At 54.0% G+C, this 21,068-nt stretch overlaps 1 protein-coding gene and 1 pseudogene across 1 annotated transcript; one reads left to right on the forward strand and one right to left on the reverse strand.

Annotated features, from left to right (window-relative positions):
• Positions 1-36: 36 nt before the first annotated feature.
• On the forward strand, positions 37-20,370 carry AFMID (arylformamidase). The gene is made up of 11 exons (XM_075559704.1): positions 37-96; positions 2,313-2,403; positions 13,076-13,183; positions 13,271-13,319; positions 15,066-15,151; positions 15,240-15,312; positions 15,483-15,580; positions 15,778-15,856; positions 16,339-16,477; positions 16,677-16,781; positions 20,338-20,370. Exons 1-11 carry the CDS (start codon positions 37-39, stop codon positions 20,368-20,370), a joined length of 921 nt encoding a protein of 306 aa, XP_075415819.1.
• LOC142458432 (large ribosomal subunit protein eL33 pseudogene) lies at positions 10,078-10,413 on the reverse strand (annotated as a pseudogene).
• Positions 20,371-21,068: the final 698 nt, after the last annotated feature.

Consider the following 21,068-nt stretch of genomic DNA (forward strand, 5'->3'; position numbering starts at 1 on the left):
GCAGCTGGGCGCCCAGACCCTGCGGGTGTCTTTGGAATGGAAGTGTCCCGTGCTGATGGCAGGGCTGAGGCCCCCTGGAAGAAGATGTCTAAGGAGGTAGGTGGCTTGTGGGAAGGCCTGGGTAGGGACTGAGCAGGTCAGCGCAGACTAGAATTAGATTAGAATTCGCATTCGAAGCCACGAGGAAGCCTGGTGGTGCAGCTGTTAAACGCTCCCCTGCAAGCCCAGAGGCTGGTTGCACTCCCACCCCCAGCTGATCCAGGAGTCCAGGGGAGAAAGTTGACAGCGTTGGAAACTCTAGGGGGCCGTTCTACTCTGTCCTTAGGGAGTCACTATGGGTCTGAGTAGCGTTGGGCTGCTAATCACAAGATTAACAGTTCGAGGCCACCGGAAGTTCTCCCATTGGAAGACCGATGGGACTTTCTGGCCCCATAAGGAAACCCATGAGGATGGATCGCTTTGAGTCCGAATTGACTGAAAATGGCAACTCGTGAGTTAGAGTGGACTTGCCCTCGGCAAGTTAGTTCTAAGCAGATGTACTTTTAGATAAGAGCACCTCTGGTAGATCCTTAGTATTTGGATGGAAATTTCCACGGCTCACAGAATGCATGGCTGCCTTCCTTCAAAAGAGCCCAGGGCAACCGCATCCCCAGCCCTAGACAGACCCTCTGGCTCTGAGAGACTGGTTCAGAAACCCCGTGGACCTGATGGGTGCTGGCCACCCACTGATGCTCTTCGGTCTGGAGCCAGGCAGGTTCTGTTCTCCGGGCTTTAAGGATAGGGAACACGGAGGCCAGCAAGTTGCTCTATCCACAGCCCACAAAGTGAGGACCAAAGTTCTCTCTTGTTCCATTGGCCTGGGGTTATGTAACCTGGTTGGGTCTGAATTAATCGGGGAGGCAGGAGTTTACGGAGGGTGTTCAAAGGGTTAGAGCAGCACATGCCAAGTGCTGGGCACTGGGAGAGGGTCCATGATGCTGTCAGCGCTTGTTTTCCTGCAGTCGGGGCAGGGATTCTGTTTTGAGTAGTGAACACATCTGAAAATGTTGAAAGGGACACAGTCCATCAATCCCGATCCAACCAGTCTGCTTCTCTCTCTCTCTCTCTCTCTCTCTCTCTCACACACACACACACACACACACACACACACACACACACTCTCACTCACTCACTCAGAGGACTCGGCTCGTGAGACGTGAGCACCATCTTCCTGTCAGTGGCTGATGATAACAGTCCCCTAAGTGTGGGCACCACCCTGCGCAGATAGTGACACTAGTTCGGTCCGTGGTGCCCCTCGATTCTGACACAGCAACTCCATCCCCCCCAGGTTGTGGCATTATGGGGGCAGGTCACCAGGTTTTGTCTCCCTCTGTGTTGGCAGCTGACCACTTAGTATGACTCCCCTGGGGTTCCAAAGTCCTCATTGCAGGCACAGCCCCCACCCCACTGAACCCCACCCTCAGCCCCACCCCTGACCCTCCCTCTTCCCACCCCTGTGCCTCTGTTGTGTCTTCCCCTTGACCTGCCCCTCCTCTTCTTCAGCCTACCCTGTCACCCAACACCAGCCCACGCCCCCTCCTCTGCAGTGGCTGCCCCAGCTCTCTGACCTCCAGCGGGGGTTGGTGCTGTAAGCCCGGGTCACGCGATCTCATTACCCACAACACATTTCCAAGATCTCAAAACTCTGAAATCTCAAAGTCATCGAGTCGAGGCCAACCCACAGGGAACCTATAGAACAGGGTAGGACTGCACCTCCGGGTTTCAGAGATGGAAACTCTTTATGGGAATAGAAAGCCTCCTTTTTCTCCCAAAGAGTCACTGATGGTTTCGAACTGCTGACCTGACAGTTCGCAGCCCAGTGGTCACCACTGTGCCACCAGGGCTCTGCATCTCCCCTTTGTTGAAGGCTGTCGCTGGTTCAGGGTGTGTTGGCTCTGAGCTGCCTCCAGCATTTCCCAGAGTGGGTGGTACTGCCACCTCATGGTCAGTGCTGGAATGGCCTGGGTGGGGAGGGGGCTGCGTAAGCAGATGCCTACATTTTATCCTGGAGATAGGCAGTTCCTGGCTGCCTTCTCAGGAGCAGATTGTCAGGCCTTGATTCCAACGTGCCCCTGGGGGGGATGCAGACTTCCCGCCCTTGACCAGCAGCTGAACTCGTTAATTCTCTGCTCCACCAGGACTGTAGGCTGCATCTGAAGCTTGTAGTGAATTAGGAGGAGCAGGATGGGAGGTGGTAGTGGCCAAGCGGGGCGTCCTGGGATGTGCTCCGTGGAGAGATCCCAGCCTCACAGAGCCTTGTCTCGGTCCCATAGTTGCTGCAGATCCAGTACAGTCCCAGCAGATGGGTCATCCGGCAGAGTGCCGAAGAGGCTCTGAAAACCTACTCCCAGCTGGGCTCCCAAGGTACCACTCGACCTGCTCCTGGCCACTTGGGGTGGCCTTTGATTGCGGCAGTGATTCAGGTTTCAGGGTGGGAGGGAAGGGCCACTTCCCAACCAGATACTGCCTAGCCCCTGCATGGGGCCAGGTAAGGTTCACTGCTCTGCCGCCCTCCCCTCCTGCTGCTGTCTGTGCCCAGACCCTGAGGGTCACAGGCCCCCGTGAGAGGACAGGAGGACGCCCACGCAGCTGTTTCTAGAAGACTCTGGTTGTTGTCATGGATCTTTTAAAAGATTCGAGGCTTGGGAACTTGACTGCACTCAGGTCTCGGGGGAACGTCCATCACTGCCTGTGTCCCCCAAGTGCAGTGCCAGGGTTCTGCACATCCTACTTATGTTGAGGTTGCGGTCAGTTCCGACTCACAGCGACCCGACGGACAGCAGAAGGAAACACCGCCGGTCCTGCGCCATCCGCACAGTGGTTGCTGGGTTGGAGCCCTTTGCTGCAGCCACTGTGTCCATCCATCTGGTTGAAAGTCTCCCTCTTTGCGCTGCCCAGCCACTGTACAAAGCATGAGGTCCTTCTCCAGGGACCGGTCTCTTCTGACAACATGTCCAAAGTGCATGAGACCACGCCTCGCCCTCCTCGCTTCCAAGGAGTGCTCTGGCTGGATCCCCAGCCCAAACCCACCATGGGCAGTTCTATTCTGATGCACGGTGACCCCTCATAGGCGCTTCTACCCTGCCCACCACGGTGGCTACGGGTGGGCAAGGACTCCTGGCATTCATGTCCTCACACAGTGCTCTGGTTGGGCCTGTGAAACCAGTTGCTACAACTAGAGTTTGAGCCGCCAGCGCTCTGGGTTGTGTATAACAGACACCGGTTTTGCTTCCAACACACAAGCACGCACGTAGAGCCCTTTCCAACAGGATGAACAGCAAATGCTGCCTGTGATGCTTGCTGTCCTAGGGCATCGTACTGGGACTGGCTTCCTGGTGATGGTCTGGTTTGGCTTGGGCCATTGTAATGAAGCTCCCCCCACACCCACGCCCAGACACACAACGAACACCCTTTGTTCCAGTCTTTGGGGAGGGGCACATCAGGCCCTCACTGGGGGTGGCATTCACACTTTGCAGGGAAGCTGTATGTGCCCCCTCAGCCTCCTCTCAGCCCCTGCTGCCAGTGGACACCCACCCCAGCCCCCATCTCCCACCAAGCCAGTTCCTAAGGAGCGACCATTTTTCCTTCTCAGTTGAGTTTTCCAGTATCTAGGGGTGACATTTGTGCTGGACAATGAACAGGGCCACGAACAGCTGCCGGGTTTTAACTGCCGCTTCGTCAAGGGCCCGAACCTCAAGCTCTCTGAGTTTGCTCAGCTCTGCAGGACTCTAGCTCCTCCAGATCCCCTTTAAGAAGGCCCCTGTTCATGAAATCCCTGCTTTCGAATAAGCCTGCCCTGTTGATGAGCCTGGAAGCATCGCTGTTCCCATGCCGGGCTGGCAGGAACATCTTGCAAATGCCCAGGACAGAGAGTGACTGGCAATGACTTCCCAGTGTCAACTCCCCCAACCCCACCTTGACAGTCCTTCCTCTAGCTAGGGGCACACATGCCCAAGGCCACACCGGTGTGTGTGTGTGTGTGTGTGTGTGTGTCTCCCAAGAGTTGGTGGAGGAAATGCCATTCTCTTTGAATCCCACGTGTCCATGAACTTGCCCTTGTGGGTAGGAAACTGTGGTCAGGGTTGTCTGGGATGGTGTGGGGCATAGGACTCAGTCACTCATTTATTGATTCACTACACACATGATTGTTGTTGTTGTTGTTGTTAGCTGCCTGTGGTAGTGACATCATCTGGTGTCAACTGAGACTATTAAGAGTGAAAGGGTGGGGTTTAGCCTGTCAATCAGGTCGCAGCTTGATGACCTCGTTTGGAGGCGCAATGGAGATAAATAGCTCACTGGAGGCCAGACACATTCTCTCTGCTGCGTCTTCCTGCTGACAAGCCACATGGAGCTACACTGACGGAGCCAGAGCCCTGGAGCTGGAGGAGCCACGTGGAGACCCACGCCAGTGCTGAGATGTTTCTACCGCCAGGAGATCCACGAGACTTCCCACCCACTGGCCTGTGATCTTTCTGCATTCAGTGTCATTGCATGTGTTGTGCAAACCTGAAGAGGAATTTATAGTCGGGTGGCAGACATTTGGGTTATGATCAGATTTATGGACTTGATCTGGACTGGGTCGGGATGTTTTCTCAATATACAATTGCTCTTTTACATGACACTCTTTCTCACACACAGATGAGTGTCTCTCTGGATTTGTTTCTCTCGTCCACCCGGCCTCACACAGTGCCGTCGAGTGGGCTCTCACTCGCAGTGACCCATGGACACCCCCATGGACACCAGAGCGAAGCACCACCCGGTGCTGGCCGTCCTCACCTTTCTCGCTGGGTTTGAGCCCTTCGACGCAGCCGCGGTGGGCAGTCGCACTGCCGAAGGTCTTCCTCTCTTTTGCTGCCCCAGGACTTTTCCAAGCAGGATGCTTGTGATAGTCTGGGTAGACTAGAGAAACAAATCCATGGACACACATAGGTGTATAAGGAAGAGCTTTATATACAAGAGCAATTGAATATTGAGAAAACATCCCATCCCAGTCCAGATCAAGTCCACAAGTCCGATATTAGCCCATATGTCTGATACCAGTCTATAAAGTCCTCTTCAGACTCACGAAACACATGCAATGATGCCGAATGTAGAAGATCACAGGCCAGTGGGTAGAAAGTCTTTGGATCCAGTGGCACTGGAAACATCTCAGCGCTGGCAGGGGTCTCTGCATCAGGGTGGGTCCATGTGTCTTGTCAGCTGCTGTGTCTCCCAGGGTGTGAGCAGAGAGAGACAGTGTCTCTCACCTCCAAGGATGAAGTACCAGATTTCCCAGAATTCTCAGGAGAAGACCAAGCCCACATAGAGACCTCCTGGGCTATGATCTGATTGACAAGCTAGACTCCACCCCTACACTCTTAATCCTCAGACCGACAAACAATTATGTATCTACCACAATGCTCTTCTCCAGGGCCTGGTCCCTCCTGACGACATGTCCAGAGCCCATGAGACAAAGTCGCGCCATCCTGGCCTCCAAGGAGCGCTCGGGCTGCACTGCGTCAGGACGGATCTGTCTGTGTTTCTGGCTGTCCACGGGGCTGTCAGTGTTCTTTGCCAGCATCCTTGTTCAGCTGCATCCCTCCTTTGCCTGCACCGTCATTCGAATGCACTGGTCCTGCTTTGGTCCTCCTTCCTCAGTGTCCAGCTTTCCGGTGCCCAGGAGAGGGAACAGACCATCGCTTGGGTCAGGTGCGCCTCTCGGTCCCAGCTTGGTTTCAGGCCATCTTCTGGTGGCCACTGTGTCAATCCACCTCTGTCACTGACCCTACCTAGCATGAAGTCCTTCTCCAGGGACTAGTTCCTCCCAATGATGTCCTAAGCCCTCACAATCAAGTCTTGCTAGCTTCATGGCCAAGGAGCATGCTGGCTGCACTTCTTCCAGGGCAGATCTGGTTGCTCTGCTGGCCGTCCTGGCCCTCTGCCCGCACCATCATTCAAAGGCACGAAGCTTGTCCTGTCCTCCTGCTTCATGGCCCCACTTTGACACGCCGACGCGGCAATGGACAAGACCTTGGCTCGGGTCAGCCACACCTTAGACATCAGAGTGACACCTTTATTCCTGACACCTTAAAGAGGCCTGTGTAGCATGTTTGCCCAATGCAGTGTGTTGTTCGATTCCTTTCTTTTCCATTTTTAACAGGGGCAGTTTTAATTCATTGAAAGTAATGAAGGGGGCAGGAAGACCATGTTACATGCGATCTCCTCTTCCCAGGGAAGCTGGCCATTTTGTATGCATTCTGTTCTGAAAAGGCCCATCCTGAAGTGCTGCCGGGAGACAAGGGGGTTGGAGTGCCCGTCACTGTTTCCCATGAAGACAAAGACCAGGCTGTCGTGCGAAGTTCCGTTTAGCTCTGCAAGAGCTGACAGAAGGAAACAGTGGGGTTTGCTAACTGCCAACTACTCCAAAGACTCAGTGAGACTCCAACAAGTTACAGACCCCGAACACGGGCTGGTGAGACTGGCGTGGGGGCAGGGCGGGGATAGCTGCCAGGTTCTACAAGCGGCCCAGGAGATCATTAACAAGTGTTACCATAACCAGGACCTTAACCAGGGTGAGCAGGCTCCAGAGTGTCACCACCTACATTCCCCCCGCGAAGGATCAGACTGTCACGTGGTAGCAGCATTTCTCCAGGGGCTGTCTCACCCAGACTGGCTCCATTGCTGCTGTGAATGGCCTTGCCTGCCTCCAGGGTTAGAACATCCTTCCTGGTTAACTTGACTTGCAAGGGAGGGGCTGTTACATCTCGGGTCCCTTTAGACCAGCGGTTCTCAACCTTCCTAAAGCTGCGACCCTTTCATACAGCGCCTCGTGTGGTGGTGACCCCCCAGCCATAACATTATTTTCGTTGTTAATCACTGTTATTTTGCTGCTGTTATGAATCATCATGTCAATATCTGATAAGCAGGCTGGATTCTCATTGTTACAAATTGAACATCATGAAAGCATAGTGATGAATCACAAAAACAACATGTCATTCTCTATTGTGAAATATTTCTTTCTAATGACAAATAAATGAAATGTTGGCTTGAAGCACGGTGTAGCATGGGTAACAGTCTTCATGCAGGGACTCGTCTGTGGGCGGATCTGTGTGTGGGCGGACCTGCCTGGAGATGGATAGAGGAGCGGGGTCTCGGTTCCTAAGACCATCGGAGATGTGTTGTATGATGGTCTTAGGTGACCCCTGTGAAAGGGTCGTTTGACCCCCAAAAAGGACCTTGACCCCCAGGTTGAGAATACTGCTTCAGACAAAACTAAATGTCAACAGACCAAATCCCGACTGGCGTTACATTTCCAGCACCTGGTTGGCAGCGGGCTCTCGATCACGGGGGCAGATTGGTGTCTGCGAGGTCCGGTGACTCTGTCAGGGTCTTGCATTCTCAGGTCTTCTTTTAATGGCTCTTCTTTCTCTTTCTCAAGCCCCCAGGTTCCTCTGCAGGACTGGCTTCACACCTGGAAGAAAGGAGTGAATATGCGGTTGGGGGGTGGGGTGGGGGCTGTCTGCTAAGGCACAAATGGTTATTTCTAGATGACTCCTCCTGATGATGCATCCTGTGGGTTTCACCTGTGAGCATGTGCAGGATGGATAGCCATAACGTTCCACTGTCTTTTACTACTTTGTTAGACCGGGTGGACTAGAGAACCAAATCCAGGACACAGGTATGTGTGTAAGAGAGAGCTTTATATAAAGAGTCATTGTATGTTAAAAAAAACATCCCAGACCAGTCCAGATCAAGCCCATAAGTCCAATATTAGCTCCTAAGTTCAATACTAGTCCATAAATCTCTCTTCAGACTCATGCAGCCGGCAATGATGCAGAGTGCAGGAAGATCACAGGAGGGTGGGTGCAAAGCCTTGTGGACCCAATGGTGGTGGACGCATCTCCAGGGCTCTGGCTGCCATCGGCGTGACTCCACGTGGCTTGTCAACAGGAAGGTGAAGCAGAGAGAGAGAGGAAGTTCCCAGAATCCTCATGAGAAGGCCATGCCCACAAGGAGGCATCATCAGGCTGCGGCCTGATTGACAGGTTACACTCCACCCCCTTCACTCTTAATCTCCTCAAGTTGACACGAGATTATATAACTGCCTCAACTACCCTCAACCCTCCTAACGGCTCATCCCTTCCCGCTCTGCGAGGTTTTCATTCCTCACTCATGAAGGGTCATTGGGCTAAAGGTCTCCATCTTTCATAGCCTCCTCTTACTGAGTAAGGCCGGCGAGTCTACAGGTTAGAGGAGTAGACCTCTCTCAATGCCTAAGCCAGACTGTCCTACCAGTCTGTGCCCTGTTGAGGGCGATCACAATTTTCCATCCTCCCTCTGTCCAATCCCCTCCCTGCCCCCTCACTTACACCACTTCTTCCCTGTGCTTATCACCCTGTGCTTGATCTGCAGGCCATATGGATTGGACTCAGGGTTCATTAGGAGTTTCCAGATATCCCCTGTTCCCCTAGGTACCCTGGGGGCATTGAAGTTCAGCATTGGGCTGTTACCTGAAAAGGCAGCAATTCGAAACCACCAGCCACTCCACAGAAGAAAGATGGGGCTTTTGACTCCTGCTAAGAGTTAGTCTTTGACACTCACAGAGCAGGTCTACCCTGTCCTATAGGATTGCTAGGAGTCAGCACCGACTCAGCGCAGTGAGTGTGGACTTTGGTGCTCTGTCATGCTCCTGGGTAACCAGATGATGTGTCACCTCTCCGTGGAAGAGGACTGGTGGGGCTGTCAGGACCCCAGCTGCACACAGCATCGCTGGGTCTCTTGTCCGCTATTTCCAGGAGCATCGGTGGTGGATCGGGGCAAGGTGCAATCCCGGCCAATGTCCATCTTTGCTCCACTTTTCACACTTTGTCCCTTGGTCCAGTTTGGAAGGTTCCAGTTTTCTCTCTCCACCGAGATACAAATCCTACTGAAGGCTGTGGATCCCCAGCGAGCTCTTCAAGTGCTTCTTGCTTTCAGCCTGCAAGGTCGTGTCACCTGCAGGCTACAGACGGTTAATAAGCCATCCTCCAACCTCCTTGGATGATGTGCTCGGCACCAAGGACAGTGAGAGGACACAAGCCTGAAGCACACCTTTCCTGATGTGAAACTGGTGTGCCCTCGTTGCGTTTGCACAGGTGCCCCTGGGCCCACGGGCACGCTCCACGGAGCATGATGAGGACTGCAGATGTGACCCAGGATTGCCGTGCCCCACACAGTTGTCTGCCTGTGTGTCATCAGAAAAACACCAGTAAAGTAAACACCTTTCTGGCAGTCTCTAGTCTGGCCAGGATCCATCCGATCGCATTGATCTCCCTGGTGCCTTGTCCTCTTCTACTCCGGCCTGAATTCCTGGCAGCTCCCTGTTGGTGTACCGCTGCAATGTTTTTAAAATGATCTTTCACAACATTTTACTTTCATGTGATTTTAACGATATCGATTGATAGCTTCGGCTTTCTGTTGGGTCACCTTTCTGTGGAATCGGCCTAAAGATGGACTGCTGCCAATCTCAGGGCTGGGTAGCTGTTTCACAAGTTCCTTGGCATGGAAGAAAGTGCTTCTGGGTCGGTAGCAGCCTGTGGAAACGTTTCCACGGGAATTCCTTCTTAGAGCCTCATTTCTCACCAGTGCCTTTAGTGCAGTTTGGACTTCTTCCGTCAGCATCACTGGTTCTTATTCATACGCTGCCTCTTGGAATGGCGGACTGCCTACCACATCTTCTCAGCACAGCGGCTCCCTGCAGTCCTACATCTTGTACGGGTGCTTCCTGCACCGTGCAGTACTTCGCCCATCGAATCAGTCTTGTAACTTGAGGCTTGTATCTTTCCTCCAGTTCTTTTAGTTCGTTCTCGAAAGCATTGCCTGGTGTCGGGGATCGGGTCATGTTCCCCGGAGGTATATGTTGTAGACCCTGAGCTCTAGAACAGTGGCTGTAATTCCATTTGGGAATGAGTGCGCCTCTGGTATGTTCACGAGGCGGGATTCGTGTTGGGGTATCATGAGTCCATCTCTCTCTCTTTTTATTTTTAACAATTGCACAATTTTATTTATTTACTTTTAAGTTTAAATTCTTGAGGGGTACAGCATCACATGGATTCTGTGTCCAATAGCCTTAGCAGGCAGGTTGCGGCGGAATTTGGTCCAAGCCTTGCTCCTGTTTCCATGGGCACGAGTCACCTCTCCCCAGATGACTCTAGTTTTATTACGTTTGCCGTCAGGAGTCACTGAGTTGTTCTTTGCTTTGTACACATGAGCACATATCTTGCCTAAATAGAATTCCGTTTCATCTCGGGTGTAAACACCTTCTTCAGTTTTAAGAAGAGCTGCGTGTTCCCTCTGGTCCCGTAGACCCCGTTTATAGCCAGCAAAGATGGCCTTGGACCACAGCCTGCCAGACATACTTGCCGTTTAGAAGTCCTGTTCCCAGCAGGCCTCCCCAGGCTCCAATATGGCAGGGGGGGGCGGGAGGAAGCGTGAGTCCATCTCTTTTGAGAGACTGTGCCGTTGTTAAGTCCTATCACGTCGACTCAGACGCATCGCGACTCTGGGCGCGGTGGAAGGAAACACCGCCCGGCCCCGCGCCAACCTTGCCTTTGTCCTGACGTTTCCGCCCACGGCTGCAGCCACGGTGCCCATCCATCTTGTCAAGTCTTCCTCTTCGGGGGAAGTGATCACAATAATCAATATATAACCCCTTCCTAGAGGGATGGACAACAGAAAAGTGGGTGAAGGGAGACAGTGGCCGGTGTAAGACATGGGGGTGGGTGGGAATTTATAAATTATCAAGGGTCCATGAGGGAGGGGGGGTGAGGAGCTGATACCAAGGGCTCAGGTAGAAAGAAAATGTTTTGAGAATGATGATGGCAACAAATGTACAAATGTGCTTGACACCGTGGACGGATGGATGGACTGTAATAAGAGCTGTAAGAGCCCTCAATAACATGATTTTTTAAAAAGTCTTCCTCTTTTGGGCTGCCCCTCTATGGTCCCACCTGACAGCAGGTCCAGAGTCTAGGAGACATGGAAGAGAGTCAAGGAGAGGTAGCTGAGGGGAGACAGGCGCCAAGCCACGGGAAGATCGCCTGCGAGCAGAAGCTCAGAAGAGACGGGTCTTCCTCCAGCGCCCAGACGGGGAGAAAAAGGCTTCCCCTAGAGGCAGCACCCCCTCTTTCAGACCTTCTAGCCTCATCCACCGTGAGAAGATATCTTTCTGATTGCTGAAGCCATCCACCTGTGGTATTTCCAGGATGGTAGCACCTGCTAACCAAGGGACCGGGCCCTGTGCCACCTCGAGCCGACACGTCCACTGCCATCACTACCGTGCCCTTCCTTCTCAGTGAGGCTTCTTTCCCGCATCGTCCTCTGCCTTACTCCCCATGTGCCATTGTCTAGCAACTGATCTTTCCCAATGGTGCGACCAAAGCCAGTGAGCCAAAGTCTGGCCGGCCTCATGCCGGAGGAGCCTTGTGGTTGTCCTGGGGGCCCTGGGGAGTGTGGTGGGGAGGGATTGTGCCAACCAGACACTCCTGGCGAGGGGTGGAGTCAAACCTGTGGATCACCTTTGCAGCCTGATGACACCTTTTTTATGTCCGCCAGGGGAACACAAGATTCCTCTCCGCACTCCGCCTCCCTGCCTGCAGAATGGGACCTGGAGGTAGGGCGGGCCCCATGTGGGCCACCTGCCCAAGAGCTGTCAGCACCCTGCCATGTCCAGAGACTCCGCACCCACCGCCCCTGACCTCCCTGGTTCCTGGATCAGCTCGCCTTTCTGCATCACCAGAATGTGGCTGCGTGAGTCTGAAGAGGGACTTAAGGACTCGCATAGGACTTAAGGACTAGAGTCGGACTTTTGTTTTTTTAAGATCATTTTTATTGGCAGCTCTTACAGCTCTTATCACATTCCATACATCAATTGTATCGAGCAAGTTTGCACCTAGGTTGCCAGCTTCATTTTCAAAATATGTTCTACTTGAGTCCTTGGAACCAGCTCCTGTTTTTTACCCTCCCTCCCCCTTGAGTTGGACTGGATACAGAAACAACTTCTTCCTAGAAAGCACTGTGCCACTGGGTTTGTTTCCAACACAGGGGGTGGGAAACGGAGGGGCTGTTCTCAGATGGCCTGTGGGGGCGACTCCCCAGCTCTTTTGGACACGATCGAACTACTGAACCGCACGCTGCATGAACTGGACGCCAGTAAAACTGCCCAGAAGAAATACAGAAAGAAAACTAGTGGTGAAGGGGAGGTGGACATAAGCACAACCTCTGGGCACAGCCAGTGGATGTGTTTAAAGCATGGACTCAGCTGACTGTGCGGAATTACGGGGGAATGGAAATATGGAGGGACTGCCTCCGAGGAGGGAACCCCGGACGGGGAGGGTGGGTTGAGGGAATAGGTGGGGCTCACGTGCTTAAGTGATGAAACTAAAGGGATCAGATGAGGTCAACCACTCAGAGGCCATTCTTGTCCTGTCTCATCTTGGTATCGATCAGCGGTTCTCAACCTGGGGTTTAACGACCCTTTCACAGGGGTCGCCCGATTCCTCACAGCAGCAAAATGACAGTGATGAAGTAACAACGACAATAATTTAATGGTTGGGGGGTCACCACCACATGGGGAGCTGTGTGAGAGGGTCTCGGCATTAGGAAGGTTGAGAACCACTGGTCTAGATGAAAACAAAAATAAACGAGTTTTTGTTTGTTTTTTTTAGAAAGAAAAGGTCATGGGGTTTTCCAAAGACTCTTTGGAGGCCCCTCGTAGCTCTGTCAGCAGGCAACGGAATGTCCCCATCAGGCTAGAGATGCGAGCAGGTAGTATTAGAGGCTTACCTGGATGAGTGAGCATGCTTGTTATAACCACCTACCTGTGGGGCACTTTGGAGCCCAGAACTGAGTGCGTGCCTTGAAGCTCAGGAAGGGACAGCAGCGTAAGCCCACTTTCAGCCAAACGCTTCCCTCCAGAGGTGACATGGAAGCCACTGCCCACTCAGGGGTAGGAGCCCGTGGCTGGTCCCTGATATGTTTGAGTTATGCCAATGAGCCACGTGTCTGTTTCCCGAGCTAGCCACCTCCCGGGCCCGGGCCACCAAGAACATCCTACTGAACGTCTCCTACGGTGATGGACAGCAGGAGAAACTGGACATCTACTTCCCCGACAGAGTGTCCTCGCAAAGTGAGTCCCGGGGCTGCCGCAGGTCCCACCCGCCCCGGGGACCCCTCTAGTCAAGAGACCATGACGGGCCCTTGCTTTGTTTTACAGGCATGCGCTTCTTCGTGTTTGTTCACGGAGGGATGTGGCAGTGCGGGAGGTGAGTTGGAGCAGAAACACGGGGAGACTCCCCTCTCCCGGCACCTAAGCTTGTGGGGGGGAGGGCTGATGTAACAAAGGCTCCACAAACTAGAATGGGACCATCCCCCCTGCATTCTGCAGGCCAGAGTCCCAGATCACAGCAACCCCGGGATCGAACTCTCTTCTAAGCATCCATCTTTGCCTCTTCCAGCTTCTCTCTCTTTCTGCCTCCTTTCTGTCCCCCCCCCCCCATATGTTTCTGTGTCTGGAATCTCCTCTTCTTTCTCTTGGGAGTGTGCTAGGTGGGAAGCAACCTCCTGGCACAAGCATGTTCTATGGCGATCCTTTTATTACGCCGTAAACAGGACGCAGACCAAACAAAGACTGTGCCCTGGATGAGGGAAACCGTCAGCATGGCCAAATGGAGTCCCCGACTCACGGCCACGCGTTCATTCTCCATGACAGAAGACGGGGGCTTTACAGGCATGAGGCTTTCCGTTTGAAAGAAGGGGAGAGTCTGGGCAAAGGGGAAAACTGGGCCACCCTAGTGTCAGCAGTGGGACCCTTGGGCTCTTATAGGTCCCTATCACTGCTCAGGACCTTTCTGAGAAGTTGTCTATGATATACGGTCTTCCCCCTTCAAACACAGTCACCTTCATGGTAATATATATAGTACCCTTGGGGACACTCCTACATGTCTGATCTTCACGTCTCTATAAATTGTACCTTATGAAACATAATTATCCCTATTGCATAGATGAAAAACAGACTCTAAGCTTCAACGAGGTCCCTGTCCTGAATCGAATTGAGACTTTCCCAAAATCTGTATCAATTTGGCTCTGTCCTGCTTCACAGGGTTAGGTGATTATCTCCATATTGTCATTCACTGTCAACCCTAAACCCTGCCTGTGGCTCATGAGGCAGCATTACATATGCTGAACCCCGTGGGTGTCCCAGGCTGTAAATCTTTACAGGAGCGGAATATCTTATCTTTTTAGCTATGTTAGGGGACTGGGTTATGCTTGTGAACAAAGCAGGATTAGATTATGTTACAAGACTGAGCTATGTTTGTATGGGAATGAGGCAGGACTAGATTATGTTAGAGGGTTGGGCTATGTCTGCATGGGAATGAGGCAGGATCAGGGTGGAATACATCACCCTACCCCAGGTCAGCACCCAGTCACAGTTACTGATCTGATATCAGGAGAGCTATCCCCTTAATGTCACAAGTGAAGACAGGAGAGAGACGTGAGCAGAGAAGAGTAGCTTCTGTACCACCAAGAATGAGGAGCGCTCTGGACCCGGGGCCCCTGCGCTGAGAACCTCCTAGACCCAGGGGGGATGAGTGCCCAGACCGTGGAGCCCTCAAGGAACGGTGAGTGTATTGGTGCTCCAAGGAGGCAAGGACCTGTCCCCAGAGCCACCCCAGAGAGAAAGCCTTGCTGTGGAGCGGGTGCCTGGATTTGGCCTCCAGACTCTTCATCCGAGAGCGTCAATGTCACTTCAAGCCATCGCATCTGTTTCTGCTGTAGCAGCAGGAGAAAACTAACAGGCCCTAAGGCTCCCTTGCTAGCCTGTGGTGTCGCAGGGACTGGAACCAGGCACCCGGATCCCAGAGCCTGTCCTTTCCTAATATCCATGGCATCACAGCAAGCTGGTGCTCTGACTGGACAGGACATCTGGTCCATGGTGTGTCCAGCACCTGGTGGCAGCAGCCTACTGGCCATGTTGCCTCCAAAAGTCACATCCACGTCTCTTTCTACAGTAAAGACATGTCGGCCTTCATGGTTGACCCTCTGACCTCTTGGGGAGTGGCCGTGGCCATTGTGGCGTATGACATTGCACCCATAGGTAAGGCGGGCTCTTCAGGTTGGGGGATTTTGGAGGGGAGCAGCCCCTCCCTGCTGCACTCAGCTGACCGAGCATGTATCCTTGTCAGGCACCGTGGACCTGATGGTAGACCAGCTCACCAGGAGTCTCACCTTTCTCCAGAAGCAGTATCCCAGGAACAGGTGGGTATCTGCTGCACATGCCCTCCCAAGTGGGTGAGTGGGGGGCATGTTAGGTGGGACAGTGGGTTCAGTGGCCCTGCTTACAGCTCTGGGAAATGAAGTGCAAACCCACCTGGAAGTCACAAAGCTCTTGGGTCTGAGCCCCTTTCCCCTTCTCTGGCTCACCCCAGGGGGATTTACCTGTGTGGACACTCGGCCGGGGCCCACCTGGCTGCCATGATGCTGCTGGCCAACTGGACAGAGCATGGAGTCACACCCAACCTCAAAGGTTTCTTTGGGGCTGCAGGCCTCACCCCCACTCCCCAGCCCCAGGCTTCTGAGGGCGTCTGCAGCTGTGAGGTGACCACACAGGAGGGGACCGGGAGGGCTTCCCTATAGGCCTCCTCTAGACCTGACAAACAACCTGGTGCCTATGGGGAGGGCCATTTAGTGGCGAGCTGGCGTAACTGGCCTCCACCTTCACAGCCCTGTTCCTCATGAGCGGCATCTACGATCTGGAGCCCATTATCCACACCTCGGACAATGACCTTCTCCACCTGACGCTGTGAGTCACCTGGCCTGTCTGTCTCCTCACCTGGATCCTGCGGGTGGGCAGGGGTTGGGCCCAGCCTGCCACTCTCCTGATGCCCCGCCCCCTCCCCACCAACCAAGTTACACCAGCCGGTAGGGTAATGCCCCGGCTCCTCCCTCTCCCCTGCGGACCCCACTCGCTTCCGCACAAACTAAGCTGCATCCTCAGGTGGGTGGGCGAAGGTCCAGGCTTCTCCCCTGCTGACCTGGTCCCCTCCCCTCCTGCCAAGTTGGTATTCTGTGGCTGGGTGGGTGGGGCCCGATTTCCTCCCATGTCCCTTATGCCCCGCCCCCTCCCCACCACCAAGGGGTAGATCCAAGGGGTGGGAGGAATGGGGCTCAGGCTCCTCCCACTCCCCTGAAACTGCTCTGCTGCCTCTCGGCCCAGGAGGGATCCTGCTGGTGGGCGGGGTGAGGCCTGGGCTCCTCCCTCTCCTCTGACCCCGCCCCTCCCAGGGAGGACGCCCAGAGAAACAGCCCACAGCTGCTATTGCCAGCTACGCCGAAGCCCGCGGCCCCCAACCCCCGTATGCTGGTGATCCTGGCCCAGCACGACTCCCCCGAATTCCAGCGACAGTCCCGGGAATTCTTTCAGGTACACCTGGCTCCCACCTGGGTGCGAGGTCAAAGGTCATAGTATATCCTCCTTTCCACCTTAGCCGCCCTTCCTCTTCCACCCCAAGGACACCCTAAGTATTTAGTGGACCTCTGAGGGGCCAGTTGGGGGCTAGCACGGAGAGCCACCACCTCTTCTGTCTGCAGCCTCACACCCCCTGCCCGTGCCCCTCTGCCAGGTGCTGTGTCAAGGAGGGTGGGAGGTGGCCTTTGAAGAACTCCCGGATGTGGACCACTTCTCAGTCCTGGAGAACCTAAGCAAGGCGGATTACTTGCTGAGCCAGGTGGGCGTTTTTCTTCCAGCTACCTGACCAGCCCTCTCTGCTGTCAACACACAGGTGCTGCCGGAGCCCTCCCCCCCCCCCCCCCCCCCCCCCCCCCGCCCAGGGGAGCCTTCTGGGCAGTTTGTGGGCATGTGGAAGGTTGGGGCACAGTGGGTTACACAGTGGGCTGCTTGTTACAGCCTGCTGTCCGAGCCCACCGGCTGTTCCACTGGAGAAAGACGACCAACTTCCCAAACCCCAAACCCCGTACAGAGCCCCCATATAGATTGAAGAAGGGCACCCTGCTTGGCAAAGGAGGAAGGAGGAAGACCCTTGACAAGATGGATGGGCACAGGAGCTGTCACAATGGGCTCAAATACGCAGGACCGGGCCTCGTTCTGGTTTGGGACCTGCCGGTTGTTTGACTGGAAACTGAGCCACCAAGATAAGTTCAGCTCTGACTGTGGAGGGCGATGAAGGGCATCCGGCCAGTCCACACAGGAGATGTTCTTACAGGGAATGTCAAGAGGCCGCAGCGTGGGCGAAGATGAAACTGTGGGCAGTTGTAAGCTGTGGACAAGGACCGAAGGGACTGGAGGAAGAAGTCCAAGCTGCACAGAAGACAAGCGAAACACCAGGGCCCAGGGGTTGACAGAAAGCCAGTGGAGATGTTTCCCCCGTCTATAGCAAGACATCTGGAAGGTCGACGCCTGGCTAACTGACTGGAAGAGATCCAGATGTGAACCCCTTCCAAAGAAAGGTGACCCATCCCCCCCACTATCATGATCCCAATTCTACCTTGCAAATCTGGCTAGACCAGAGGATGTACATTGGTACTGATAGCAACTGGAAACACAGGGAATCCAGGACAGATGACTCCTCCAGAACCAGTGATGAGAGCGGCGATGCCAGGAGGGTGGAGAGAATGTGGGGTAGAATGGGGGAACTGATTACAGGAATCTACACATAGCCTCCTCCCTGGGGGAGGGACAGCAGAGAAGAGGGCAGGGGGAGACGTCAGACAGTGTAATATATGACAAAATAATAATAATTTATGAATGATGAAGGGTTCATGAGGTGGGGGAGTGGGGAGGGAGGGGGAAATGAGCAGTCGATATTAAGGGCTCAAGTGGAAGGCAAATGTTTTGAGAATGATGATGGCAACAGATGTACATATGTTCTTGACACAATGGATGGATGGTTGGATTGTGTAAAGAATTGTACGAGCCCCAAATAAAATGATCAAAAGAAAGAAGAAAGGTGATCCAACAGAATGTGGATGTTACCTAACAATAATATACCATCATAAGCTAGGACCGATTTGCCAAGACCACTCACCAACAATGGTTGCATTGCCGGGCAGCTGCCAGAAACTCCAACCGATTCAGAAGAGGACGTGGCACCAGGGCTGTCATCGCTGACGTCAGGCGGGTCTTGGTTGAAAGCAGAGAGTGCCCGAAAGATGTTTACCTGTGTTTCATTGACTTGGCAAAAGGCATTCGATTGTGTGGGCTGTAACAAGCCGTGACGAACATTGAGAGGAAGAGGGCGTTCTGGAACCCGTGGTGGGCTCCCTCAGAGTCCGTATGAGGCAGTCATTCAGACAGAGCTGAGCAGTTTAAAGCCAGGAAAGGGCTGTACCCTTTCTCCATACTTATCTGATCTGATGTTGAGCAGAACATCCAACACCGGAAGAAGAATGCGGCATCAGGATTGGAGGAAGGCCTATTAATAACCTGCGATAGGCAGGTGATACCATCTTGCTTGCTCAAAGCGAAGAAGGCTCGGAGCACTTGCTGATGAAGGTCAAGGATTGTAGCCCTCGGTGTGGATTGCAACGCCATGCAAAGACCCAAATCCTCACAACTAGACCAGTTGGTAACACTGATCAATGGGAGTAAAAAAAAAAAAAAAAGCGGTTTTCAAAGATTTCATCTTGCTTGCATTCACAATCAGTGCTCCTGGCTGGAAGCAGCAGTCAGGAAATCAAAGGACACGTTGTGTTGGGCCAATCTCTACAAGACCTCTTTAAAAAGCTTCAAGAGCTGGGATGCCACTTTGAGGGCTAAGGTGTGCCCGGCCCGAGCCAGGGTCTCTCCAGTGGCCTCATACACACGGGCCAGCCGGACGCTGAGTCAGGAAGACCAGAGACGAATGGGTACATTTGAATGATGGTGTTGGCCAAGGACATTGGAAGTAGGAAGTACCACGGGCTGCCAGAACAAACAAATCTCTTGGGAGTAGCATAGGCAGAGGGCTCCTTCGAAGGACGCCGAGACTCGGTCCCACAGACTTTGCCCGTGTTGTCAGGGGAGACCAGTCCCTGGAGAAGGGCATCGTGCTTGGTAAAGTAGAGGGCGGTGACAGAGAGGAAGGCCCTGGACGAGATGGGTTGACCCAGGGGTGGCAACAGGAGCTGAGCATGGCGCAGGGCCGGGCGGGATTCGGTTCTGCTGTGCATGGGTCGTGAAGGGTGACACCAAGCCTGAGGACACCTGGCATTAAGTACAGCGATCATGGCAATGTAACTTCAAACGTGAGTCCTCTGCCTCTGATTGGAAGCAGTCTGGTTGCAAAAACGGCCAGTGTCAGTGAGTGGTCCCAGGGAAACTCACTGCCACCAAGTGGATGCCAACTCACAATGACCCTCTAGGACCCGGTAGAAGTGCCCCTGTGGGATTCTGAGACTGTCACTCTTTATAGGAATAGAAAGCCTCATCTTTCTCCCTTCAAGCAGCTGGTAGTTTTGAACTGCTGGCCTTAGGCTTGGCCAGGGCTCCTTCAGTGATGAGTAGTGAGGGAGTAGTCTCCAGCCGGGGACAGCCCCCGTCATGTTGCCCAGCCGTTTCTGATCCCAGTCTGGCTACATGGATCCCTGTGTGCCCACAAATCATTGCCCTCGGACCTGTCTAAGGATAGTTGGTTACATTAATATTTAGAACTTGGGAACAGCATAGCCCCCCCATGAGGTTAAACTGTGATGTAATCAGGCAAAGAAACTAAGTCCTGAAACCAAAAAACTTGTCTGGTGCTGTTTCCGTTCTCCCGGCTGCTGTAACAGTGGTGCCGCCCCTGGGTGGCTCCCTCCCCCATTTAGGAGACTAGACTATCCAAGCTCCAGGGGCAGGCGCTCTCTCTCTCTCTCTCTCAGCTCTGGGGGAAGGTCCTTGTTATCAACTGTCCCTTGGGTCTAGGAGGATCTCCACAAAAACCCAATGCAGCCCCGCTGTTTGCGGGCGGGTCAGTTCCAATGCAGCAACCTTGTAGGACCCCCGCAGACCTGCCCCACCATGGGTCCGAGGCTGCCCTGTCCATGGAAGCAGACTGCCACACCTGCCTCCCGCTCTGAGCAGGTGGTTACAACCACCGCCGACCTTTCGACTTTGTTAGCAGCCCAACGCTAACCACCAGGCTCCCTGGGCTGGGGACACGGGGTGGAGGCCAAATGCCCATCTCTCGGGAAGACCCAAGGGCAGCCCAGCCTGCTTGGTTCATGCCATCCTCCGGAGCCTGTCCTGAGCGCCTCCCCAGGGCCTCTCCAACCCCGGCCTTTTTCTGTCTCTTCTTCCGACTGCAGATGATTTTGAAAACAATCTTCTCAGAGGCCTGATGGCACCTGAGCCCCAGCCCAGTGCTCACCGGCCCTTGAAGCTCACCACGAAACCCTACCACCCTACCCCAATCCCACCCCTGGTGCCCAACAGAGCCACAGCCCATTCTTGGGGTGATCTAAGCTCCACTCAGGAGCCCCACTTTCTCCCTGGCCGTGTCTGGGACCACGTTGGCTCCAGGGTGGGGCGGGCCCAGCTCAGCTCAGCTTAGGGCTGTGTGTGGCCTGCAGCCTCTGGAGCAAGTCTGGTCCCTGTGGGACCCAGTATCTAGACACTTACCTGCAACCCACTGCCTGGTTGGGGGAAACAGTTCAGAAACGGTTGTTTCATAACCATAAATAAAGTTTTCTTGGACACTCAGACAGAAACTCCTGCCATCGCGTTGATTCGGACTCACACTGACCTTGGAGAGTGAACTGCCCCTGTGGGTCTCTGAGACTAAATCCTTATGGGAGTAGAGAGCCTCCTCTTCCTCTCTCAAGAGTGACCGGTGGTATCGAACTGCTGACCCCACCAGGGCTCCAATTCAGACCCCTGTAGGACAGAGTGGAATCACCCCTGCCAGCAGCAGGAAGCCTCCCCTTTCCCCTGCGGAGGAGACTGGGGGTTGAAACCATGTGACCATGCTGACACCAGGCTCCAGGGGGAAGACTGTGGGCCACAAGCTCCCTGTGGACTTGAATGGCCACCCTCTCGG

Source organism: Tenrec ecaudatus, chromosome 10 (assembly GCF_050624435.1).
Source record: "Tenrec ecaudatus isolate mTenEca1 chromosome 10, mTenEca1.hap1, whole genome shotgun sequence".
Classification (NCBI taxonomy): Eukaryota; Metazoa; Chordata; class Mammalia; order Afrosoricida; family Tenrecidae; genus Tenrec; species Tenrec ecaudatus.

Excerpts from the sequence above, each read along its gene's own strand:
- AFMID (XM_075559704.1), top strand. The coding sequence starts at position 37 with ATGGAAGTGTCCCGTGCTGATGGCAGGGCTGAGGCCCCCTGGAAGAAG. Across the intron at positions 13,320-15,065 it reads GGGATGTGGCAGTGCGGGAG|TAAAGACATGTCGGCCTTCA; the intron begins GTGAGTTGGAGC and ends CTCTTTCTACAG. Across the intron at positions 15,313-15,482 it reads AAGCAGTATCCCAGGAACAG|GGGGATTTACCTGTGTGGAC; the intron begins GTGGGTATCTGC and ends GGCTCACCCCAG.